Source organism: Mus pahari, chromosome 5 (genome assembly GCF_900095145.1).
Source record: "Mus pahari chromosome 5, PAHARI_EIJ_v1.1, whole genome shotgun sequence".
Classification (NCBI taxonomy): domain Eukaryota; kingdom Metazoa; phylum Chordata; class Mammalia; order Rodentia; family Muridae; genus Mus; species Mus pahari.
Genome location: NC_034594.1, coordinates 70,312,154 through 70,327,028, shown reverse-complemented (window position 1 = coordinate 70,327,028; position 14,875 = coordinate 70,312,154). Strand labels below are relative to the sequence as shown.

The 14,875-nt window shown below is 53.5% G+C and overlaps 2 protein-coding genes across 14 annotated transcripts in view; one reads left to right on the top strand and one right to left on the bottom strand.

The window, feature by feature from the left end:
* Positions 1–5,532, top strand: part of Kif1a (kinesin family member 1A) — an 89,230-nt gene extending 83,698 nt beyond the window's left edge. For 9 of the 12 annotated variants that reach the window (XM_029539174.1, XM_029539176.1, XM_029539178.1 and 6 more), the window contains 4 exons: positions 218–370; positions 998–1,190; positions 1,898–2,016; positions 2,454–5,532. In XM_029539174.1, the coding sequence (XP_029395034.1) occupies positions 218–370; positions 998–1,190; positions 1,898–2,016; positions 2,454–2,496 (508 nt within the window). In that variant the 3' untranslated portion in view covers positions 2,497–5,532. The remainder of the gene's footprint in view (positions 1–217; positions 371–997; positions 1,191–1,897; positions 2,017–2,453) is intronic. The other 3 variants (XM_021198078.1, XM_021198077.1, XM_021198076.1) reach the window with 2 other exon arrangements.
* Positions 5,533–8,788: 3,256 nt separating this feature from the next.
* Positions 8,789–14,442, bottom strand: LOC110322500 (aquaporin-12). Of its 2 annotated transcripts, none has more exons than XM_021199180.1 (3): positions 13,773–14,442; positions 12,104–12,220; positions 8,789–9,081 (listed from the first exon to the last, which is right to left on the bottom strand). In XM_021199180.1, the coding sequence occupies exons 1-3, from the start codon at positions 14,377–14,379 to the stop codon at positions 8,933–8,935; spliced, it is 873 nt and encodes a 290-aa protein (XP_021054839.1). In that variant the 5' UTR covers positions 14,380–14,442; the 3' UTR covers positions 8,789–8,932. The 2 variants fall into 2 exon arrangements, with proteins under 2 accessions (XP_021054839.1, XP_021054840.1); XM_021199181.1 differs by having other exon boundaries at positions 8,791–9,081; positions 12,104–12,217.
* Positions 14,443–14,875: the final 433 nt, after the last annotated feature.

The window sequence follows — 14,875 nt, the reverse complement described above, 5'->3', positions numbered from 1 at the left end:
AGCCAGCCCTGTCTGTGCCCCAAGCCACTGGCTTTGGAGTTCTCATTCACTCCAGCAGCCCTGGATAGAGGTGGACTCTGTGAGACCCAGGAACTCCTCCTGTGGACAGAGACAGAAAGTCCCTGAGCTCTCCCCTAGCAGCTGTGAGGAGGACATTACCAGGGAACACCAGTCCCTTGAGGAACCCTGGCAGAAGGCAGTCACCTTCTATTTCCAGGACCCCCCAGCCCTGCTCCCGGCCCGCCAGCCCAGAGCCTGAGCTCCTGCCAGAACTTGATTCTAAGAAGACTCCCTCCCCTGTTCGGGCAACAGAGACAGAGAAGGAGCCCCAGCGACTGCTGGTCCCCGACATCCAAGAGATCCGAGTCAGGTATGCAAGGTCTTTACTGGAATTAGAAGCATTCTAGAAATAGGCAACCAGCCCTGTGTGCAGGGCCCAGCTTGGTGTCAGGGGACCCCTCATCTCTGTATAAGGTAGGCAGGGGCCTGTGGCCCTCGTGGTGACAATTGGAGAGTGGAGGGCAGGTGAGTGGGGCCGAGATGGGGAGGTGAGTGGGGCAGAGGTGGGGAGGTGAGTGGGGGAGAGGTGGGGAGGTGAGNTGGGGAGGTGAGTGGGGCAGAGGTGGGGAGGTGAAGGGGGAGAGATGAGTAGGTGAGTGGGGGAGAGGTGGGGAGGTGAGTGGGGCAGAGATGGGGAGGTGAGTGGGGCAGAGGTGGGGAGGTGAGTGGGGCAGAGGTGGGGACCTAGTGGACGCTGGCCTCTGGGACTTTAGGTTTTTTTCCTCCTGAATTTCCCCACTGAAAATTGGGGACTTGTCCCAGATGTGAGATGGTGGCTCTGTTCTTGGATATCCCAAAGCAAGATCTGTCAGCCACCCCCTCCCCATACCTGGTCTTCCTTCCTGAGGACCCTAGTGCAGGGTAGTAGAGTGTGAGCCCCTGTGTTGGCTCTGCCACCCCAACTTCCTGAGCCAACAGATGTGTCTCTGCCTCACAGCCCAATCGTTTCCAAGAAGGGATACCTGCATTTCCTGGAGCCGCACACGGCTGGCTGGGCCAAGCGCTTCGTGGTGGTGAGGCGTCCCTATGCCTACATGTACAACAGTGACAAGGACACGGTGGAGAGATTTGTGCTCAACCTCTCCACTGCGCAGGTGGAGTACAGTGAGGACCAGCAGGCCATGCTCAAGGTGCGGACAGGGCCCAGCTCGGATGCACTAAACAGGGGAGGTGCTTCCTGTTCCCTGTTAGGGTATAGCCCCTGACCTGTCCCTATCTTAGGCTCAGCAAGGCTCTTGGTGATGGCAAATATTGCTATTTGTCCACGTCACTGACAACAGCTAGGTCCCATCCTGAGGTCGGCAGAACCTCACAGCCCCTACAAGCTGTCTTGCCCAAGGCACTGACTGACTCATGGTCCTCTGCAAGCAGGAGCCAGCTCCCCGTAGCTCATTGAAGGGAAGGTTCTCCAGGCCATGTGGAAGAAGGCTGCAGTACCCATTGGGTTTTATTCCCTATGTAGAGAGAGCGAGCTACATGCACCTAGTTGCTATGCACACCCAGCACAGAGGGCACAGGTGAAAAGGGCACTTCAGGCTGGAGAGATGGCTCAGCGGTTAAGAGCACTGACTACTCTTCCAGAGGTCCTGAGTTCAATTCCCAGCAACCACATGGTGGCTCACAACCATTTGTAACAGCTGCAGTGTACTCATATAAATAATAATTAAAGAAAACAAACAAACAAAAAAGAGTAAAGGGCACTTCATCCAGGGTCCCAGGCAGTGATGTGACCCACAGAAGTCAGATTCATTCCCAGGGTTTCTGAAGGTGTTCTTTCTTGGTGGTGGCAATGGCCGTGTTGCCACAGCGCCTTCTCACCAGCAGTTTCCCTCTACAGACACCCAACACGTTCGCTGTGTGCACGGAGCACCGAGGCATCCTGCTGCAGGCCAACAGTGACAAGGACATGCACGACTGGCTGTATGCCTTCAACCCGCTCCTGGCTGGGACCATCCGGTACGGGCTGGGCAGGGAGATGGGCAAAAAAGGAAATGCCATATGGAGACCTAGCAGATGTCACTCCTCCAGGGGGCTGGAGCTCACAGGGCTCCGTGTTCTTGGGACTGGGGCATTCTTGAGCATGCTGGGACCTGACTGTGAGTCATTGCTGCTCATGCAATAAGTCGGCTGAATGGGCCCCGGCTCCTGTGAATGGATTCCTCCCCTTCCATGTCACAGGCTTGATGAAGAGCCGTGGGGGAGCTAAGGTGCCCCCCGAAAGCACTGACCTATTCGATATCAAGTCTCTATGAGCCTAAGGAGATTAAGGAAGACCTGGGGCTCTGATGTGTAGCCTGGAGGTCTGCTGAGTGGCCTCTGGCTGCTGGAGGACTTGGGGGGTCAACTCCTGGCTCTGACTACAGGTTCTCCCCTCCGCCCCTCCACCCTTGCAGGTCCAAGCTCTCTCGAAGGAGATCTGCGCAGATGCGGGTCTGAGCTGAAAACCTTCCGGACTTCTACTCACTGGAAGGCCCAGACCACTCCCCTGTCCTTACCATCTGTTCTGTCATCTGCCACTCAGCCCTTCCCCCCACCACCACCACCACCAGGGGACATCTGTGTTGGGCCCAGCAACCCTACCTCTGGAGGGAGGCCTATACCACATGACGAATTGTGCTCCCCCAGAGGTTGTGCGTGTTGTGGTTTCTTCCAAAATTGCTCTGGTGGGAAGTTCAGAATGCCAGGAAGGTCAGAGGGCCTGAGACCCAGGGTATTGCCGCTGTTCTAATATTTTTTTAAGCATAGACAGACTTATAATTAATATACATTAGTTAGTGGCGTTGAAACAGTCCTCTGAGACATTAACTATAAGACTGTGTTCTGTTTATAAGTATTTATTTCTAATGCCTCCAGGTAGGGCTATAAGGTTCATGTGGAGCTACCTTCCCCCCTCCCATCCCCCCTTCAGTCTGGCTCCTACCTGTATCTCCAGCCTGCAAAGGGCAAAGGGAGGGAGGGAGGGATGTGAACAAACCATGGCTCCTCACAGCCTGGCACAGGGAAACTCCGTCCTGGCCAGTTTTGTCTGAGATGCACCTTGCATGGTACGTGTGTGAGAGGTTGTGCAAGTCCTGAGACTTAGGCAGTTCAGAAATCAGAAGCCGTCATGTGCTACTTCTGAGGGAAGAGCTCCCAAACTGGAGCAATGAAGGTGGGGTGGGCAGCTTCATCTCAGAGTGAGGAGGATCAGGTGAGGGGTATGGTCCAACCTCACTAGGCAGACTGGCTCCAGCTGAGCTGTGTCCAGGCTGTTGGGTAGGTGGCTGTGTTTACACACGGCTGTGGGTGACAGAGGCCGTGGGTGTTCAGAGTGGGGCCTCTGACTGTAGCCTTGGGTGTCGATGAACAGAGGAATGGATATGTAGCTCTGGGAAGTTCTGTGATCAGTGATCCCTTACAGTCTGCCCAGGGGTGGCGCTCCTGTAAATCTCAGCAAGAGAACTCAACGAGTGATGTATGTCCGTCAAGCACAGGAGGGTGACCTCTTGGTGTTCTTGGTAAAGGGACTCTTCTGCACCTTCTGTACCTGGGGACTTTTCATACCACAGGTCCATTTGGAAAGCCAGAAACCAAACCTCAAGTCCCCAGGGCCCATCAGGAGCAGTTACACTCAGCATCCAGCTATTCCAGGAATCTCCCTCCACCTTGGTCAGCCCCTCCCTGTCTAGATCAGTGGATGGGTCTAAGCTCCCCATCAGCTCAGGCTGTCTCCACACGGCACTGACATGACCTGGATACTCTTGCGACCAATGTTCACAGCATCCCTACTGTCTGCAAGGTCATAGAAGGCTCTGGCTTCAAGGTCCCTTGGCATCGTTATCAAAGGTCCTGTCCTTTGTCCAGGCATCAAGATTCAGGGTAGTGGCAGGGCTCAGGCTGGAAGTAGTGTGTGCACCTGCCAGCCAGTGTGAGTCCAGTGGAAACTGAGAATTCACCCATCACTGGGGTCAGGTGCCATGTAGATGGCCACCCTCATGCCTGGCCACCTCATCCCCAGGACTTGAGGTAATAGTCATTAGCATCAAGTGTCAGGAAACCCTCTCCGTAAAATATATAATAAGACTCATTTCCAAGAATCCAAATCAAGGTGCCCATCCCAGAGCAAGACTAAACCCTAACTAGAAACCAGGTGACCTAAGCTGTCTGTGGTGCACAGTGGAGGCAGGAGGTTGAGATACAAAGTGGAGAGAAGACAACTGTGTTAAGAAGCACTCAGGTGCTCATGACCAGGAGGGAAGGAGGGAGTGGCTTCAATTTCTTGGTTCCCAGCAGGCAGAGAGGCAGTCAGGCCTGCCATGCTCACTCAGGTCAACCAGCCTGAAGCTGAGGCCTTGCGAGAGTCCGGCTCCACCCAGCAGGTGGGTGTCTGAGGCCAGCCAACCTACAGAGCACCTGTGCCTGGGTCGGGTTGTAGAAAGGTTGGGAGCTCTAGTGCCCACCCCATCCCCATTCAGGGGCCATTCCATACTGGCCCAGTGCTGTCCTGGCATTGTCTATGAACCAAGATGGGCTCTCGGCTTTTGTGGGAGGTCCTGAGTCAGAACCTAGTAACCAGAACTGATGGACCAAGAAATCTGTCCACAGCTCAGGAAACCTGATTTCTTCATGCCCCCCCCTGCCCAAAATTACCTGTATTATGTCAGCTGAAGGTCATTTGTCCAAAGGCTGTGACGTGGAGGGATGACATGAGGACTAGGGATAACCTAGCTGAGGCCTCTGTTTCCTGCTTGGTGCAGAAGGTGAGATGGATCTAGAAAACCACCTCCACAGACATTTGGATTTTGATACTTAATGTTGCTCAGGCTGTGACCTCAACTTAGTTTGGGATAATAATCATCTCTCCTGGAGAGGGGGTGCTGTTTCTGCATGGGGGGAGAGTGCTGTGTTGGGTTCCTGTGTGACCCTGCTTATGCCTAAATAACACTTCTAACGCCTCTTGTTCCAAGCAATCATGCCAACACCTTATTCAACACACACACACACACACACACACACACACACACACACACACACATACACCTGTACTAAATGATTCTCCTCTCTCCTGGTACCTGGAGACCCCCATGGGATTACTGAATGTGGCTGATGTTATAGATGTGAACAAGACTAAGACATTGGTTCTCTGCTCCACCCAGCATGGGGACTTCAAAAGACACATTCCTTTACCCCTGGGACCAGAGCCATGCCGTCCCTCAGGATGGACAGATATGGCTGACCTGAGTCTCTCCTTGAGCCTGGACCCCTGTGGTGTTTGTCTATGCCGAGGGGCCCCTGCAACTCAGAGGCTGTTTCCCTGACCTGTACATATGTGGTTGCTGTGGGCTCCCCCTGGCCCCGTGTCATAACCACCTGACGTAATGACTAGTACCCTGCTGTTTACACCTGAGTGTTAGCTGTAGGCTCCTGTACTGTTTGTGTGCACCTAGGGCTCTGTCCAATTAAGAAATAAATGTGGCTCTCATGCAACACACATGCATTATGTCTCCGTCTGTTGGCTGCAGCTGAAAAATGCTCACAGGGGCCTGTATCCTACCAGAGATGGGACTGGCTCCCTGGCGGGGAGGGAGGTGACTTCTTAGCGGTCCGCAAGGCAGACAGTGAGAGAGCTTTGAGAGGTGCCAGATGGTGCAAGCTCTGATGCCACCTGCTTCCCTCAGATCAAACCTATTCCAGGTATCCCTACCTGTATGTACCTAGCTCTAAGCAAGCTGCTACTCCAGCAGCTCCTTCCCCCAGCAGCCTTTTGGGGTGTGGTCCCCCAGAATCTGTGGCCCACAGGGTGTGTGCAGGCCTCTCATGGGGCCTCGGTGGCTCATGGGTCTATACTGAGTCTCGGGTTTCAAGAAAATGGATACACGACCCAAGGTATATCAACAAGTCAAGAGCCCAGTGGTCCACGAGCTCACACTCGTAGGTGATTGGCTAATACAGAGGCGTACAGTTTCTGGGCAGAAATAAAACTTGAGCATATGTATGCTTTGGTTTCAAGAAGTGCTGATCCTGTAGGAGTTTGGATTCTGCCTGCCAAATGGATTCTTTTTATTTTTTTAAATGGAGTTTTGTCCTCTTTAACCCTTTGAGAGAGAAAATAGTTCATTTAGCTTCTGTTTGTTGTGGAAGATGGGATCTGTGTGGACTACAAGTGATAGCTGGTTACCTCCAAAGGTCACACTGCTGGATTGCCTGGGGCCCTGAGAGAGCAGAGATGTGCTCTGGAGTCTCCTGTGGTGCCACCCTCTGGCTGTAGATGGTACTGCACCGGGCAGCAGCTGGGATCGCATCAGTCTCTTGCTGCTGTGGGTGTTATTGGGTCTCAGACCTGGTAGGCTCGAGGCTTGTGGTTAGTGGAGATCAAGAAGGATCAGAGGGCAGGGCTCCCCTTGCTTCCACTTCTGAACTGTGGATAGGTCGCTGTTTTATCTTCTAACTCTGAGTTCATTTGGCTTGGCCAGCCTGTGAGTGTCCCAAAGTGATGAGGATCTTGCTAGAATCCCTCCCAGGTGCTCCAAAGCTGGGGTCCAAATTCCCAGAGATGCAACATGGCCCTGGGACTCTCGAGGTCTGGAGAGCTACATTGTGACTTGGTCATTCCACACTGAGCAGGGCTAGCTTTGAGGTCACCTGGCATCAAAGTTAAGGGGTGTTTTCATAGATTAGGGCTGGCCAGGGTCTGGAGTCATCTTAGGGCAAGGGCGGATTCATGGAAAACCACAAACAAACAAACAAAAAAATCAAAACACTAAACAGGGAGGCTGTGTCCCTCCTCCTGGTCCATCATATATTGAAAGCTCCATCTCAGCACCTAGAAGGGAGAGGCCCTGCTGAAGGGAGAAGCCCTGCTGGATGGCTTCCCCTGGGATAGAGACAGGGGGCAACTGACACAGCCTGAGCAACTGACAGCCCAGCACAGCCATTTCCCAAGCTCAGATACCAGCATCCTGATTTCACAGTTCTGTGGGAGGCTGCAGGGTTGGACAGTCCTCTTAGCCAGGTGGGAGCTGGAGAGATGGCTCAGCACAGACTGTTCTTCCAGAGGTTCCCAGTTCAATTCCCAGCAACCACATGGCTCATAACCATCTGTAATGGGATCCGATGCCCTCTTCTGGTGTGTCTGAAGGGAGCAACAGTGTACTCGTGTACATTAAATAAACTTTAAAAAAAAAAAAAAAAAGACAGCCAGGTGTATTGCCCATGGCCACACTGCTCCCTCCAGACTCCCCCAGGCCGCCTCTCTGCCCTGTCCCCCTCACCCAGCTTTTTCCCCCTACAGAGCAAATCTGTGTTTCTCTGCCTTTTCCAAACAAATCTTCAGAAGAGGGGAGGGAGGGAGGACGCGAAACTGCTCTGGCCAACAAGTGTTTTGTTTTGTTTTTGCTAGAAATAGATTTACTTTCCACCAAAAAAAAAATGATGCATTTTATTTTGTTGACAAATCTTCGTCTATAGCATTTTAGATACTCCTCAACATGTCACTTCAAAGACACACCGTAGTGAAAACGATCCATTTTCAACAGTCTTAGAAACAACATCGAGTCAAACATCCATGCCCCAGACTGAGAATTGTGTGTGGATACCACCCCCATTGTGTGTGTGTTTGTGTACATGTGTACATGTGTACAAGCATGTGCATTTGGCACTCAATGGCTTCTAGAATGGTTCCAAGCTATCCTGTCACCACCACAGCCCAGATACACTTGGCTCTTACATTCTCCCTATATGTCACCCTGTACAGCCACCCTACATGTCAATGTGTTATCTCCTCCCTCTGCACATCTGGCCCACGTTCTGCCGCATCATGTAAAAGGACTGTGACCCTGACACTTAGCAGGATTCTTGTTCCAGCCATCCGTGCAGGCCATGAGGATCCTGGGCTGCCGGCCTCCCTGGGTCCAGTGTAGCCATGAGGGGCTGTCTTGCTCTCCAGATGCCAGCTCTGCTTCTGATGTAGCAACTAAGATACCACCCCCAGCCCTGATGCATCCACAAAGCTCTGCAGGATGCTAGCAGACCACAGCCCCTATCCCCATCCACTGTAGGCAAACTGCCCCATGTACGAGTACCACTTCTGTGCTCCCAAAGCCAAAGGCCATACAGAGCTGGCTCTCCAGTCCCCTCCAGTGCCCATCACCCATTCCCGGGTTAGTCACACCAACCCAGGGGGAAAAGGCTAGGGGTTTCAGACAGGCAGTTCTGCTGGGATGGGTAGGCAGAGAGGCCTTTGGAAAAGGTAAAGGGACAGGCATGGAAGGCCCTGGAAGGATCTTCCTTCTCAGTGTGACCTCACCAGTATCCAAGACTGCCTCCTCTCTTTGTCCTCTAGTCCTATCCTATCACAGAGACAACTGGCCCAGGGACTCCTGGTATAAGGTTTGGCCCAGCTTTAGGGGCTAAATAGCAAGGGAAGGAGACTTAATAAATAGCAGTGCCTGATATCTTGGACCCAGCACACACCCTTGAAACATTCTCTGACGTCTGTCTCCCCTGCAGGTTCCACTGCTATCCTTGGGGTTCCCAGAAAATCTCAGGCCTCTTTTGACTGTGGGCTCCCAGGGATGTCCCAGGTACCCAGGCCCAGGTTATCACCACCTGGGCTTTTTGCCGGTCTTTGTGGCCTTGCTTTTTATTATCACTCTGTAAACATGAGTTAGGAAAGGTCATGCAGCAGGGGAAAGGACTCACCCACACCTATTCTTCCAGAAGCTTCCTTTAGGCCAGGGAGACAGGTGGGTTTTAACAACGGTTTATTAGCAAATGATTTCCTGGAGGGGAGACCAGACCTCTCAGGAGGTGAGTGAAGTTCCGGTGAGCGAGGCAGCTCAGCTGGACCCCAGTGGCTGCTGCCCTGGCACCTACAGGCCACGGCCTTTTGCCATTATTCCCCTTTGTGCGTCTTGGTATCCACAGAAGCTGGGGACAGCTTCCCCCTGGGAGTTCGGTATTTGCTTTTCTGCCGGTAGAACAGATTTCTCTGGAAAAGGCGGGGAAGGTGGCCCTGGTGGAGGAGGACAGCCAGGATCATCCCTGCAAGAGAGGGGTCAGGTTGCAGAGCAGCAAGAGACAGGGTCAGGTCACAGCCCTCCCTGCAGGTCACACCTCTCCCTGGTCCTACCCCTTAGCGTTGGGAACAAGCTGCCTACAGCCCAGGGAGCAGCCACGGGAGGCTAATATGTTTCTAGATTATGCTCTGGGGATCCAGGACTCAGGATGCCCCAGAGAAATGTCCCACCTCAGTGTGTGACACTATGGGCAGGGCTGCTTTCAGTGACTGGAGGTTGGCAGAGGCTGGGGTGGGGGAATGTGCTGGATAACTATAGGAGGGAACCTCAATTTAAAAAATATCTTCATAAAATCTGGCTACAGAGCATTTTCTTAATTACTGATCAATGGGGGAGGGCCCTGCCCACTGTAAATGATGTCATCCCTGGGCTGGTGGTCCTGTTTTCTATAAGAAAGCAGGCTGAGCTAGTCATTGAAGAGCAAGCCAGTAAGCAGCATCCCTCTGCCTCAGCTCCTACCTCCAGGCTCCTGCCCTGTATGAGTTTCTGTCCTGACTTCCTTTGATATTGGAGTGTGAGCCAATTAACCCTTTCCTCCCAAGTTGCTTTGGTCATGGTGTTTCATCACAGGAATGAAAACCCTGACTAAGACAGGAAGAAGATGGAGTTTAGAAGGGTTGGGAAGGACCAAGGAGAAGGGAACTGGCGCAATCTACATTTTTTTCTAAGTCCCCACCTGGCCTCCAGGTCCTCAGACGGATAAGGTAGTCAGGGAAGGAGAGGTCTGATTCTGTTTTCGGTTGACAGTCTAAGCAAGTGCTGTAGCAATCCCTACATGGATCCCACCCATGTGACCTGCTTCAGTTCCCAGCAGCCACTTTGCTCCAGAGAAAGGCTCCCTGGCCATGACCTGACTTGCCCCCACTCCACTGCTGGTCTTGGCCACCGGCTGAAGCAGATGTGGTGGTATTCTTGAGTCCAGAGGCAGAGAGGGCACCTGCTCAGGGGCTCCCAAGCACCACACATGAGCTTGCAGTTCTTCCCCGGCAGAGGGCGCTGCCTCACAAAAACCTTGTTCTTAATGATGATTCATATTCATTCTCTCTCTCTCTCTCTCTCTCTCTCTCTCTCTCTCTCTCTCTCTCTCTCTCTTTCTCTCTCCTCCCACCACCCCATCCCGGTGATTTGATTTCAGTTCCTCACACATGGGTGACAAAAGCATTTTTCAACACAGAGCCTCCTCCCCAGCAATTCAATGCTTGTAAACTCAAAGCTCCGTAAACTTGTGTTTTTTATATTGGCGACTTCCAGATGACCAAGGTTACTGGAGCCAGGCCTGTCATTCTGTCACATCAGGCAGGAGGGTCACAAGTTCAGGCTGACCAGGTCACATCATGAGGGGTGAGCATGGGGGCAGCCTACCCAAAGTTAGGTCAAAAACTGAAACATTAGGGTCGGAGAGCTAGCTCAGCCCAGAAGATGCTTGTCTCCTAAGTATGAGGACCAGAGTTTGAGCTCTAGCACCTACGTATAAAAAGCCTGGCAAGCCAGAGTGATGCTTTAATCCCATCACTCAGGAGACAGAGGCAAGCGGACCTCTGTGAGTTCGAGGCCAGCATGGTCTACATAAAGAGTTCTGGGACAGCCAGGGCTATAAGGAAAGACCCTATCTCCAAGCTACTAATGCCCCCTAAAAATCAAAGCACAATGACATATATTTGTAGTCCCAGCACTTGGGAGGAAGAGGCAACAGACCCTCTGGGTCTTGCTGGCCAGCCAACCTTGCCCAACCTGAGAGCTCTCTCTCCAACAGCAGCAGCAGCAGCAACAGCAGCAGCAGCAAAGCTGGATAGTGCCCGAGGAAGACCACCCAGAGTCGACCTCCGGCTTCCACATGCATGTGCACCTACATACATACTCACGTATGTGAACACATGTACACACATGCACATACACGTACACACAAATCAATCATTTGAAGCTGAAAATCGCAGAGGAGCCTGCAGTCTGTACTTGGGGGCAAAGGGATAAATAGGAAGCAGCCCACAAAAGAGTGGCCCGTGGGAGTAGGGCATGTGGGGCAGAGAGAGGGGCTTATCTTTCCCCTCGAATTCCAAGAACCGGGGTTACAGATTGCAAGACCATCCTAGTCATCATCGCAAGCTTGTGTTGGTGGGGAGAGCTGGGGATTCCCTCTCTGTTCCCCTCGGGTTGCAGCTCTGTCCTGGTTTCCGGCCAAGTGTGGCCCTGGAAGGAGTGGAAAGCTCCCAAGGTTCCAGTGAACCTCAGCCATCTGGTAAAGTCACGGTCAGTGGGGGTGAATTCTAGTGCCTGGGCCCAGTGCCAGAGAGGAGTGGCCTCTACCTAGGTCAAAATTGCCAACCCCCCTCCCACACAATTGTCCAGATCCTGTAGCTAGAGACAATTGGTGGCTTTTTCTGCCTTACTCCAGCCCAGGGACTTCACTGCTATTTGTCTTTCAAACCTTGGGTGACTGGAGAGGTGTCCCCTCTGTGCTTCAAGGAGTACCAGGGCAGACCTTCTAGGAGCTGCAGCCCCTGAACCACCCAGGTCTGCAGCCCCGAAGGGCATAGGGTCATCCAAGCACGGCCTGTGTGTTCCAGAGGCTCCATGGTACCAGCACTCCGAAAGGCAGCTTTAACTGGGTGTATGAAGACGCACTGGGAAGGGAACCCCGGATACAAGGGAACCTACTGCAGCCTATCCCTTCTTCCCAGGAAAAGCCCTCGGAGGGTCTAAGTCTCCATACCCCACTCTCCATCTAACACTGCCCCCCTCCTGTGAGGGTCCAGGCAGAGACACACCCATCTTAGTCACTTCCTCCAACTGTCCACACTGTAGAGATTAAGAGGACAACAGATCAGAAACCCTTGTTGCTTCACCCCACCCCACCCACCCCCACCAAGACCCCAGGGTGCTAGGAAAGATGGCCATATTGTGAATCTGTAACCAGCAGTCTCCTGGGTGTCTGCGTCTGCCCCCTGCCCAGGAACACTACCCAGGCCAACCTTGTTCCCACTGCTTACCTGCCACAGGGCCCAGGCAATACACATGGGCATACTCCAGCAAGGTGTTCCCAGCACAGTGGAATGTGACAGAGGCAGCCAGGGCAGGATTGAAGAAGGCAGAGGTATAGGGCCCTGCTGTGGACAGAAGCAAGGAGTTCTCGTGAGCTAGCTCTCTCTGCCTGAAGTGGCCTGGACGTTCAGGCCAGGGAAAGAACCACCCCCGAGAACACGGTGCTAGACACGCGGGACTGGGGACTTTGGGACAACAGCCCTCCCTGTTGTATGTGGGTGGTCACAAAGAAACAAGGCTGGTTCCATCAAGGCCAAAGGTCGCAGGAGAGGAGCTGGGACCAGGGTCTCACCAGGAATGTCTGACACACAAGTCCACACCTCACCCTGCTTCGGTATTTTACCTCTGCCTTCTGGGAGGTGGTCCAGAGGGATGTGGGGAGAGATGGCAAAAAGATACGGACAGGAAAGTGGGGGAGAAGGAGGGAAATGGAGACACACCGAGGAAGGAGAGCCAGAGAGGGGAGACAAAAAATAAATAAGGGAAGAAGACAGGGAGAGGGATAGAGGGCAAGATTGAGAAGGGGGGGCAGGGAGCTAAAACCAGGGACGGTGACAGAGGTGCCACTTGCAGCCCTTGGGAGAACTGTAGAGGAGTTGACAGCTAAGTAGTGACAGAAGAGAAGCGGGTTGAGGGGAGCAGCTAGACAGCTACTATCTTTCAGGACATGCCAGGAAGCTGGGCAGTGACACTGGGCAGGCAGAAGGGAGCCTGGGCCTCAGGGAAAGCAAATGGTGTGTAGACCTAGACCTGGGTGCCTGGCACAGGCAGTTTGGCCATGGGAGTTCAGAACTCTGGCCCTTAGGGTAGGATACAGCTGCTCCTGTTCAGTTTGCTGGAAACCATCACCCTCCTGTGTTCTCTGCATAGCTGGCCCCAGTTTAATCCCATCACAGCAGGGTGCTGGAGGTCCTTCCCAAGGTCTTGCTAGTACGGGTCGGGTCGCCAAGTCTTGTGCTGGGTCGGCTCAGCATCGACTTGTGTGGTTTCTGCTTTCTGGGCTCTTGGCCTCTTGGAACAAGTGTTGAGAGACTTTTGCTCTTGCATAATGTACCATCTATAGCATTCATGGCTCTGAGGAGCAGCTAGACGATAGCCTACAGTGCTCCCTGTCCTGGGATCATCATGTCTACGGATGCCTCCCTCAAGGTGGGCTAATGAGACCTGGGAAGCAAAATCAGAATGTGAGCCTTGAGTCAGCCTGACCTGGGCCCAGAGCAGCCCCTAAAAGAACACAGTCAAGATGCTAGGTCTGTTCAGGGCAGAAATCACAGGCATGAGAGGCTGCTGCTGTTTCGGGACTGAGTGAGGAGGCTAGAAGGACCCGGGAAGAAAGAACATATAAGACTTGCCACCCTCGATGGGGTGGTGGAGGGCTCGGGGACTTCCAGAGCACATCCAGGACCGAGTTTTGAAATTGCTCCAACTGCTAGGGAATCTGGGACGGATACATGGTACGGGAATCCCCTACACACAACCCCAGGTCTAGCCTTCCAACCCCTATCTTCCTGTGAGGGGGCCTGGGAAGTAGCTATCCCCATCTCCAGGGACTTGTGAGCCCCTTGGTCTGCATTGTTGGGGTCCTGCTAGGTCTAGCAGAGAGGGGAGCAAGTTTACCTGTGTAGGCCATGAGAGTGACCAGCAGGGCCAGGGCAGGCACCCTGTAGACAAGAAGGCTGTGCTGCAGGTGGAGGAGGCTCAGGTGGAAGAAGAAGGTGCAGGCACCCTCCACCAGCATGCCCTGCAGCACGGATGTCCGCAGGGTCGAGCTGCAGTGTACAGCCATGAGGCTCTGGAGTAAGTGTAGTTCGCTGAGCTCCCAGGCCCAGCAGCGCTGAGTCAGGGCACAGGCAGCCTGTGCACCCAGCACCTGGGCCGACAGTTTCAGCAGAGTGTTGGGCAGCGATGCCTCCACCATGAGGAACTCCTGCAGGGCCACGGTGGGGTTGGCGGAGGCCCCATCGAAGGTGACCCCATGTACCAGGAAAAGCAGGAAGACCAGGGTCAGCAACAGGTCGGGCCCAAAGCCCCCTGCCCAGGGGCCAAGTTCCACCAACACTCGCATCTCCAGACAACAGGCTGTCAGCTGGGCTGTGCCTACTGCCTCCCGGGCAAAACTGGCATAGGTCCCTGCTGGGAGCAGGGCTTTAGATGCCCTTCTAGCCACCTCACAGATGGCACAGGTAGCAAAAAAGAAACAGAGGGACACATTCAGACTGGCCATCAGTCTGGGTTGTACAAGGAGCAAGGACCTGGTGACATATGGGAGACTGGCTGGTCCCACAGCCCAAGGACAAAGGAGTCATAAGAGTTTACACTTGGCTACTGGGAACACTCACACCTGTGCCCCTTATAAGTGATGCCATTGGTCACAGAGCCAAGCGCTGCCAGGAACACCCACAGAGGACCCGCCCTGCTTGGCGTCTTCCCCAGGCTGAGGCACCCTACTCTCACCAGCCAGGGGCACTGCAGACAGGCCATTTTCTTCAAAGCCACCACGAAATCTGTGACTTACCTCCAAGCTCCTGGCACCAGGACAACACTACCACTTCCCAACATCTGTATTGTGCCCTACCTGGTTCTTCATTTCCCTGCAACTGTGCCATGTCCCCTCCTGGGAGGAGCCCTTAGATCTGAGAGCACACTGGGTCCTTTACTCCTGGAATTAGTCAACAAATATCTGCCATCCTGGGATCCGCTAAATAGATCAGGTCCATCCC

Excerpts from the sequence above, each read along its gene's own strand:
- LOC110322500 (XM_021199180.1), bottom strand. The coding sequence starts at position 14,379 with ATGGCCAGTCTGAATGTGTCCCTCTGTTTCTTTTTTGCTACCTGTGCC. Across the intron at positions 12,221-13,772 it reads CACTCTCATGGCCTACACAG|CAGGGCCCTATACCTCTGCC; the intron begins GTAAACTTGCTC and ends TTCTGTCCACAG. Across the intron at positions 9,082-12,103 it reads TTGCCTGGGCCCTGTGGCAG|GGATGATCCTGGCTGTCCTC; the intron begins GTAAGCAGTGGG and ends CCTCTCTTGCAG.